Source organism: Pinus tabuliformis, chromosome 6 (genome assembly GCF_031772625.1).
Source record: "Pinus tabuliformis cultivar Carrire ecotype Pingquan chromosome 6, CPIR1, whole genome shotgun sequence".
NCBI classification, from domain to species: domain Eukaryota; kingdom Viridiplantae; phylum Streptophyta; class Pinopsida; order Pinales; family Pinaceae; genus Pinus; species Pinus tabuliformis.
In genome coordinates this window covers 888,006,683-888,016,762 of record NC_142292.1, presented here as the reverse complement: position 1 = coordinate 888,016,762, position 10,080 = coordinate 888,006,683, and the positions used below count along the sequence as shown (strand labels likewise).

The 10,080-nt window shown below is 38.1% G+C and overlaps 1 protein-coding gene and 5 pseudogenes across 1 annotated transcript; all 6 read right to left on the bottom strand.

Annotated features, from left to right (window-relative positions):
- Positions 1-754: 754 nt before the first annotated feature.
- Positions 755-1,874, bottom strand: LOC149261764 (B2 protein pseudogene; annotated as a pseudogene).
- A 679-nt stretch (positions 1,875-2,553) lies between these two features.
- LOC149261763 (B2 protein pseudogene) lies at positions 2,554-3,441 on the bottom strand (annotated as a pseudogene).
- A 675-nt stretch (positions 3,442-4,116) lies between these two features.
- Positions 4,117-4,927, bottom strand: LOC149261762 (B2 protein pseudogene; annotated as a pseudogene).
- Positions 4,928-5,530: 603 nt separating this feature from the next.
- On the bottom strand, positions 5,531-6,789 carry LOC149261761 (B2 protein pseudogene; annotated as a pseudogene).
- A 361-nt stretch (positions 6,790-7,150) lies between these two features.
- On the bottom strand, positions 7,151-8,357 carry LOC149261760 (B2 protein pseudogene; annotated as a pseudogene).
- A 489-nt stretch (positions 8,358-8,846) lies between these two features.
- On the bottom strand, positions 8,847-9,655 carry LOC149261759 (uncharacterized). The gene is made up of 2 exons (XM_089370882.1): positions 9,270-9,655; positions 8,847-9,106 (listed from the first exon to the last, which is right to left on the bottom strand). The coding sequence occupies exons 1-2, from the start codon at positions 9,433-9,435 to the stop codon at positions 8,847-8,849; spliced, it is 426 nt and encodes a 141-aa protein (XP_089227008.1). The 5' UTR covers positions 9,436-9,655.
- Positions 9,656-10,080: the final 425 nt, after the last annotated feature.

Here is a 10,080-nt window from a genome sequence, read left to right as displayed (position 1 = left end):
GCTTCCTCTCTATGTAAAATTGTTTGCGTTATATTGTGATTCCATGGGATTGATGCCTACCTCGCAGACAATGCCCATCCCTAGTGAGTATAGAGGTATTTTGGGTGGCATGATTGGAGGAACAATACTGCAGACTCTAATTCTTATGTTTATCACGTATAGGACTCACTGGGACAGAGAGTTATTTACCTGTAATTCCAAATCTACTCTTTACTAACATTCTTTCGGGGCTTCGTAATTTAGTATATCGCTGGTTTTACCCATAAATTGCAGGCTTCACAAGCTAAAGATTGATTAAACTTTGGGGAGGTTCAGTAGATTCAATCAAAGACAGTTTAAGGAAGGTAGATAAAGCAAACCCTTTATGATTTACTATGTGATATCTTGTATTATACAGAGATGTTTATTGTTTAGAAGATTAATCCTCTCATGTTATATAGAGATGTTTATTCACAAGATTAATCTTGTGGTAGGATAGTGAAAGAGATGACAGGGAGTAGTTATCTTCTGAAGTATGAAATGAGGATATCTACACTATTACTCTGAAGTGATGCATGTACTCTAATCCATCCACATCACCAGTTTCGACAGACAATAGACATTTTTAAGTGTATTTTAAGAGAACAGTGACTTCATGGTGAATTTGATTATGGTGTCTTCTTCCAAAATCAAGAACAAGGAAAGCCATTTTGTGCAATATTGACCAACAATGACCAAAACCATAGATCTGCCAAGGAATAGCATGAAACCTGGACATTAGACAACCCTGCACATAAAGCATCTGCAAAAGTTTGAACTTTGAAGACTAGGCTTGAAAATATTAAGATATACCGGCCAATACAAGCCAATCCCTCTACATGGGAAGAAACTATCCTAAAATTATCCTAGGATGTATGTATCATATGCTGTTCTCCTCAAACAGGTCTAGCAAGGCCAAAATCCTTGGGACATAGAGTGGTAGACGGAACTTGGGAACATCATAGTGATGCAAGATAGGTCTAAAAGCATCCTCTTCAAGTGGTTTGAACACCTTTTTAACACGAATCCTCACCTGTGCTGGAAACCTTGATTCATCTTTGCATTTGTTTGTCTTCCCAAGCTGTTGGATCAATATTGGATCCTCCAAAGCTGATGGCCTGATATATTCCATGCAACTAATGGATTGTATACTTATACAAAAAGAGTGGCAGACCTGGTGTTATGGCACGAACAAAATCCTGATATCGTTGAGGCAAACCAAACAACATTTGCTTGAGATATTTTTGCATAGTGTCGTTGTTGCATACAAAGTTGTAGCCACTGAAAATCTCATTTCTAGGGAGAATTTTTGAGGATGGTAATGTCTTGAACCGCTTTTCAAAGCTATTATTTTTTTAGTTGTTGTTTCCGTTGCTACGACTATTGCTGTTATACTTAATGCCATGGCTTATGTTATAACCGCCGTGTACAATTCCAACTCTGGTGCCAGATTCAAATGGTTTCTGAATCAAGTTAAATTGGTCGTCAAATTGAAAAAAGCAAATAGAACAAAAAAATACTTTGATAAAGAATAAAAATATATTGAACACTGAAATCAATGCCCCATTAACTGAAACCACTTAGTACACGTTCCATATGAAATGGGCATATGATCCAAGAGTCCCATCCCCAAACTACTTCCTCTCTATGTAAAATTGTTTGGGTTATATTGTGATTCCATGGGATTGATGCCTACCTCGCAGGCAATTCCCATCCCTAGTGAGTATAGAGGTATTTTGGGTGGCATGATTGGAGGAACAGTACAACAGACTCTAATTCTTATGTTTATCACGTATAGGACTCACTGGGATATAGAGTTTTTTACCTGTAATTCCAAATCTACTCTTTACTAACATTCTTCCGGGGCTTCGTAATTTAGTATATCGCTGGTTTTACCCATAAATTGCAGGCTTCACAAGCTAAAGATCGGATTAAACTTTGGGGAGGTTCAGTAGATTCAATCAAAGACAGTTTAAGGAAGGTAGATAAAGCAAACCCTTTATGATTTACTATGTGATATCTTGTATTATACAGAGATGTTTATTATTTAGAAGATTAATCTTCTCATGTTATATAGAGATGTTTATTCACAAGATTAATCTTGTGGTAGGATAGTGAAAGAGATGACAGGGAGCAGTTATCTTCTGAAGTATGAAATGAGGATTGCTACACTGTTACTCTGAAGTGATGCATGTACTCTAATCCATCCACATCACCAGTTTCGGCAGATAATAGACATTTTTAAGTGTATTTTAAGAGAACAGTGACTTCATGGTGAATTTGATTATGGTGTCTTCTTCCACAATCAAGAACAAGGAAAGCCATTTTGTGCAATATTGACCAACAATGACCAAAACCATAGATCTACCAAGGAATAGCATGAAACCTAGACATTAGACAACCCTGCACATAAAGCATCTGCAAAAGTTTGAACTTTGAAGACTAGGCTTGAAAATAGTAAGATATACCGGCCAATACAAACCAATCCCTCTACATGGGAAGAAACTATCTTAAAATTATCCTAGGATGTATGTATCATATGTTGTTCTCCTCAAACAGGTCTAGCAAGGCCAAAATCCTTGGGACATAGAGTGGTAGACGGAACTTGGGAACATCATAGTGATGCAAGATAGGTCTAAAAGCATCCTCTTCAAGTGGTTTGAACACCTTTTTAACACGAATCCTAACCTGTGCTAGAAACCTTGATTCATCTTTTCTTTTTTTGTCTTCCCAAGCTGTTGGATCAATATTGGATCCTCCAAAGCTGATGTCCTGATATATTCCATGCAACTGATGGATTGTATAATTATACAAAAAGAGTGGCAGACCTGGTGTTATGGCATGAACAAAATCCTGATATCGTTGAGGCAAACCAAACAACATTCGCTTGAGATATTTTTGCATAGTGTCGTTGTTGCATACAAAGTTGTAGCCACTGAAAATCTCATTTCTAGGGAGAATTTTTGAGGATGGTAATGTCTTGAACCGCATTTCAAAGCTATTATTTTTTTAGTTGTTGTTTCCGTTGCTACGACTATTGCTGTTATACTTAATGCCATGGCTTATGTTATAACCGCCGTGTACAATTCCAACTCTAGTGCCAGATTCAAATGGTTTCTGAATCAAGTTAAATTGGTCGTCGTTAACTTAGTAGACGTTCCATATGAAATGGGCATATGATCCAAGAGTCCCATCCCCAAACTGCTTCCTCTCTATGTAAAATTGTTTGGGTTATATTGTGATTCCATGGGATTGATGCCTACCTCGTAGGCAATGCCCATCCCTAGTGAGTATAGAGGTATTTTGGGTGGCATGATTGGAGGAACAGTACTGCAGACTCTAATTCTTATGTTTATCACGTATAGGACTCACTGGGACAGAGAGTTATTTACCTGTAATTCCAAATATACTCTTTACTAACATTCTTCCAGGGCTTCATAATTTAGTATATCGCTGGTTTTACCCATAAATTGCAGGCTTCACAAGCTAAAGATCAATTAAACTTTAGGGAGGTTCAGTAGATTCAATCAAAGACAGTTTAAGGAAGGTAGATAAAGCAAACCCTTTATGATTTACTATGTGATATCTTGTATTATACAGAGATGTTTATTATTTAGAAGACTAATCCTCTCATGTTATATAGAGATGTTTATTCACAAGATTAATCTTGTGGCAGGATAGTGAAAGAGATGACAGGGAGCAGTTATCTTCTAAAGTATGAAATGAGGATTGCTACACTGTTACTCTGACGTGATGCATGTACTCTAATCCATCCACATCACCAGTTTCGGCAGATAATAGACATTTTTAAGTGTATTTTAAGAGAACAGTGACTTCATGGTGAATTTGATTATGGTGTCTTCCACAGTCAAGAACAAGGAAAGCCATTTTGTGCAATATTGACAAACAATGACCAAAACCATAGATCTGCCGAGGAATAGCATGAAACCTAGACATTAGACAACCCTGCACATAAAGCATCTGAAAAAGTTTGAACTTTGAAGACTAGGCTTGAAAATATTAAGATATACTGGCCAATACAAGCCAATCCCTCTACATGGGAAGAAACTATCCTAAAATTATCCTAGGATGTATGTATCATATGCTGTTCTCCTCAAACAGGTCTAGCAAGGCCAAAATTCTTGGGACATAGAGTGGTAGACGGAACTTGGGAACATCATAGTGACGCAAGATAGGTCTAAAAGCATCCTCTTCAAGTGGTTTGAACACCTTTTTAACACGAATCCTCACCTGTGCTGGAAACCTTGATTCATCTTTGCATTTTTTGTCTTCCCAAGCTGTTGGATCAATATTGGATCCTCCAAAGCTGATGGCCTGATATATTCCATGCAACTGATGGATTGTATAATTATACAAAAAGAGTGGCAGACCTGGTGTTATGGCACGAACAAAATCCCGATATCGTTGAGGCAAACCAAACAACATTCGCTTGAGATATTTTTGCATAGTGTCGTTGTTGCATACAAAGTTGTAGCCACTGAGAATCTCATTTCTAGGGAGAATTTTTGAGGATGGTAATGTCTTGAACCGCTTTTCAAAGCTATTATTTTTTTAGTTGTTGTTTCCGTTGCTACGACTATTGCTGTTATACTTAATGCCATGGCTTATGTTATAACCGCCGTGTACAATTCCAACTCTGGTGCCAGATTCAAATGGTTTCCGAATCAAGTTAAATTGGTCGTCGTTAACTTCCTCAAGCTTCCTATTTAATTCCCCCCTGTTTCACTTGTGAGTATAAAGTTTTAGGCTCCAGACTCTTAATCCTGTCACTTTTTCCTCTCGTTTGTTCGAATATAGAGAGCTTTGACGCAGCCAACGTCCAATCCTGATCCTCTGAGCTCCGACCCCGAAGGTCCTCCTCGAACTTCCCGAACACAAAAGAGTCCATTTTCCAAAACTTAACCGACTTAATTTCTACTGTTAGATTCCAACCACCGCAATTACGATATAGAAATTCCAAAGCCCTGAAGCCAACAATTCAATCTGTGGATGTCACTTGCAGAAAATTTTAAATAAAGGACAAAACAACCTCGTTCACTTAAATCTGTTCAACTTCTTCCTACAGAAACTTTTCTGGTACAAATGGAGATTCAGTATTTGAGAGCCTAAAGCGCTCTAAAATTATTTATAGTTATCTCAATTGAAATTTGATCTAAAAAAAACACAGAGATACCAGCATGATGCATGCCATTTGATGATGTTCCAGATAGCACATCGCCTGCACCCATAAATTGCAGGCTTCACAAGCTAAAGATCAATTAAACTTTGGGGAGGTTCAGTAGATTCAATAAAAGACAGTTTAAGGAAGGTAGATAAAGCAAACCCTTTATGATTTACTATGTGATATCTTGTATTATATAGAGATGTTTATTGTTTAGAAGATTAATCCTCTCATGTTATATAGAGATGTTTATTCACAAGATTAATCTTGTGGCAGGATAGTGAAAGAGATGACAGGGAGCAGTTATCTTCTGAAGTATGAAATGAGGATTGCTACACTGTTACTCTGAAGTGATGCATGTACTCTAATCCATCCACATCACCAGTTTCGGCAGATAATAGACATTTTTAAGTGTATTTTAAGAGAACAGTGACTTCATGGTGAATTTGATTATGGTGTCTTCTTCCACAATCAAGAACAAGGAAAGCCATTTTGTGCAATATTGACCAACAATGACCAAAACCATAGATCTGCCGAGGAATAGCATGAAACCTGGACATTAGACAACCCTGCACATAAAGCATCTGCAAAAGTTTGAACTTTGAAGACTAGGCTTGAAAATATTAAGATATACCGGCCAATACAAGCCAATCCCTCTACATGGGAAGAAACTATCCTAAAATTATCCTAGGATGTATGTATCATATGCTGTTCTCCTCAAACAGGTCTAGCAAGGCCAAAATCCTTGGGACATAGAGTGGTAGACGGAACTTGGGAACATCATAGTGATGCAAGATAGGTCTAAAAGCATCCTCTTCAAGTGGTTTGAACACCTTTTTAACACGAATCCTCACCTGTGCTAGAAACCTTGATTCATCTTTGCATTTTTTGTCTTCCCAAGCTGTTGGATCAATATTGGATCCTCCAAAGCTGATGGCCTAATATATTCCATGCAACTGATGGATTGTATAATTATACAAAAAGAGTGGTAGACCTGGTGTTATGGCACGAACAAAATCCTGATATCGTTGAGGCAAACCAAACAACATTCGCTTGAGATATTTTTGCATAGTGTCGTTGTTGCATACAAAGTTGTAGCCACTGAAAATCTCATTTCTAGGGAGAATTTTTGAGGATGGTAATGTCTTGAACCGCTTTTCAAAGCTATTATTTTTTTAGTTGTTGTTTCCGTTGCTACGACTATTGCTGTTATACTTAATGCCATGGTTTATGTTATTACCGTCGTGTACAATTCCAACTCTGGTGCCATATTCAAATGGTTTCTGAATCAAGTTAAATTGGTCGTCGTTAACTTAGTAGACGTTCCATATGAAATGGGCATATGATCCAAGAGTCCCATCCCCAAACTGCTTCCTCTCTATGTAAAATTGTTTGGGTTATATTGTGATTCCATGGGATTGATGCCTACCTCGCAGGCAATGCCCATCCCTAGTGAGTATAGAGGTATTTTGGGTGGCATGATTGGAGGAACAGTACTGCAGACTCTAATTCTTATGTTTATCACGTATAGGACTCACTGGGACAGAGAGTTATTTACCTGTAATTCCAAATCTACTCTTTACTAACATTCTTCCGAGGCTTCGCAATTAGTATATCGCTGGTTTTACCCATAAATACAGGCTTCACAAGCTAAAGATCGATTAAACTTTGGGGAGGTTCAGTAGATTCAATCAAAGACAATTTAAGGAAGGTAGATAAAGCAAACCCTTTATGATTTACTATGTGATATCTTGTATTATACAGAGATGTTTATTGTTTAGAAGATTAATCCTCTCATGTTATATAGAGATGTTTATTCACAAGATTAATCTTGTGGCCGGATAGTGAAAGAGATGATAGGGAGCAGTTATCTTCTGAAGTATGAAATGAGGATTGCTACACTATTACTCTGAAGTGATGCATGTACTCTAATCCATCCACATCACCAGTTTCGGCAGATAATAGACATTTTTAAGTGTATTTTAAGAGAACAGTGACTTCATGGTGAATTTGATTATGGTGTCTTCTTCCACAATCAAGAACAAGGAAAGCCATTTTGTGCAATATTGACCAACAATGACCAAAACCATAGATCTGCCGAGGAATAGCATGAAACCTGGACATTAGACAACCCTGCACATAAAGCATCTGCAAAAGTTTGAACTTTGAAGACTAGGCTTGAAAATATTAAGATATACCGGCCAATACAAGCCAATCCCTCTACATGGGAAGAAACTATCCTAAAATTATCCTAGGATGTATGTATCATATGCTGTTCTCCTCAAACAGGTCTAGCAAGGCCAAAATCCTTGGGACATAGAGTGGTAGACAGAACTTGGGAACATCATAGTGATGCAAGATAGGTCTAAAAGCATCCTCTTCAAGTGGTTTGAACACCTTTTTAACACGAATCCTCACCTGTGCTGGAAACCTTGATTCATCTTTGCATTTTTTGTCTTCCCAAGCTGTTGGATCAATATTGGATCCTCCAAAGCTGATGGCCTGATATATTCCATGCAACTGATGGATTGTATAATTATACAAAAAGAATGGCAGACCTGGTGTTATGGCACGAAAAAAATCCTGATATCGTTGAGGCAAACCGAACAACATTCGCTTGAGATATTTTTGCATAGTGTTGTTGTTGCATACAAAGTTGTAGCCACTGAAAATCTCATTTCTAGGGAGAATTTTTTAGGATGGTAATGTCTTGAACCGCTTTTCAAAGCTATTATTTTTTTAGTTGTTGTTTCCGTTGCTATGACTATTGCTGTTATACTTAATGCCATGGCTTATGTTATAACCGCCGTGTACAATTCCAACTCTGGTGCCAGATTCAAATGGTTTCTGAATCAAGTTAAATTGGTCGTCGTTAACTTCCTCAAGCTTCCTATTTAATTCCCCCCTGTTTCACTTGTGAGTATAAAGTTTTAGGCTCCAGACTCTTAATCCTGTCACTTTTTCCTCTCGTTTGTTCGAATATAGAGAGCTTTGAGGCAGCCAACGTCCAATCCTGATCCTCTGAGCTCCGACCCCGAAGGTCCTCCTCGAACTTCCCGAACACAAAAGAGTCCATTTTCCAAAACTTAACCGACTTAATTTCTACTGTTAGATTCCAGCCACCGCAATTACGATATAGAAATTCCAAAGCCCCGAAGCCAACAATTCAATCTGTGGATGTCACTTGCAGAAAATTTTAAATAAAGGACAAAACAACCTCGTTCACTTAAATCTGTTCAACTTCTTCCTGCAGAAACTTTTCTGGTACAAATGGAGATTCAGTATTTGAGAGCCTAAAGTGCTCTAAAATTATTTATAGTTATCTCAATTGAAATTGGATCTAATAAAAACACAGAGATACCAGCATGATGCACGCCATTTGATGATGTTCCAGATAGCACATCTCCTGCCCAAATCAAGAAAACACCTCCATCAGACCAACAGAGGCCATCACTGCTACATTCCTCCTGGCTGGCGAATTTTTCTTCTCTCCAATTCCAAAGCCCCGAAGCCAACAATTCAATCTATGGATGTCACTTGCAGAAAATTTTAAATAAAGGACAAAACAACCTGGTTCACTTAAATCTGTTCAACTTCTTCCTGCAGAAACTTTTCTGGTACAAATGGAGATTCAGTATTTGAGAGCCTAAAGCGCTCTAAAATTATTTATAGTTATCTCAATTGAAATTGGATCTAAAAAAAACACAGAGATACCAGCATGATGCATGCCATTTGATGATGTTCCAGATAGCACATCGCCTGCCCAAATCAAGAAAACACCTCCATCAGACCAACAGAGGCCATCACTGCTACATTCCTCCTGGCTGGCGAATTTTTCTTCTCTCCGTTTCTCAAGAACGAAGTCCCCTGAGCACCCATAAACCTTCCAACAACGGCAGCCATGATCTGTAACAAAAATAGGATGATCCACAAACCTAGCTTGAATCCCCAGTGCAAAACAATTCTATCTAAATGTACAGAATGGGTGTACCAAAATCCAGTAAAATACTCAGAGCAGATATTATTGCAAATGTGGGAAAGGCAAGGAAAGCCAATATCTCAAGTTTACCATCATTCGCTAAAAGGAATTCCAGGCGTCCGCGCGTAGGGCTCATACCAGGCATTACAGTGGCAGATTTGGTTTTCTTCTCGCTGGCGTTTGCCGCTGTGTTTCTCAAAAAAACGAAATACAGAGAAAAGATCGAAGAATGGGAGCAAGATTTTTTTGGCCCCATAGATTCATTTACAAGGAACTCCGCATCGCCACCAGTGGATTTAGGCACGAAAATGTATTACGCCAGGGGATTTGGGAAGGTTTATATGGGCGTTTTCCCTAGCAGTGGCCAGGCATAAACTAAGGAGTCAGTTCGGTCCAGATCCAACGGTGTAAAATGTTTTAATCGTCTAACAATCAATTATAGGGTGCAGATTGTGCCAGCGCAACAGCCAGGGGAGTTGTTTCCAGAGGGAAACGCCTTACGGCGTAATTAAATGAAATTAAATGAAAATTCCATGGGCACTTTTAGGCTGATATAATGTGTTTCATTTGTCACAAGCCTAACCAATGGGAAAACTAGTGTCCTATGTGAGGAAGAGTAGACACTCGTCAAAAGTTATGTATCTTTTCAATTTTTCATATGCTCCAACTGATTGACTCCCATTCTTCTATCCTCAGCTAGATGGTGAATATTTATTTGCTACGGATTCATTAAATGTAGAAGGTGATGTTTCTCCTATGCATGCCCTTCATGGCTTAAATCTTAATCACTTTGAATTTTCTTCTAATAATGAATTTGATTTCCTATCTCTTCTTAATGTTCAATCCATAAAACGCTTTGTTTATATATATTCCCTTCCAAACTCAAAGCACAAATAAAATT

Excerpts from the sequence above, each read along its gene's own strand:
- LOC149261759 (XM_089370882.1), bottom strand. The coding sequence starts at position 9,435 with ATGGGGCCAAAAAAATCTTGCTCCCATTCTTCGATCTTTTCTCTGTAT. Across the intron at positions 9,107-9,269 it reads ATTCCTTTTAGCGAATGATG|ATCATGGCTGCCGTTGTTGG; the intron begins GTAAACTTGAGA and ends TTTTTGTTACAG.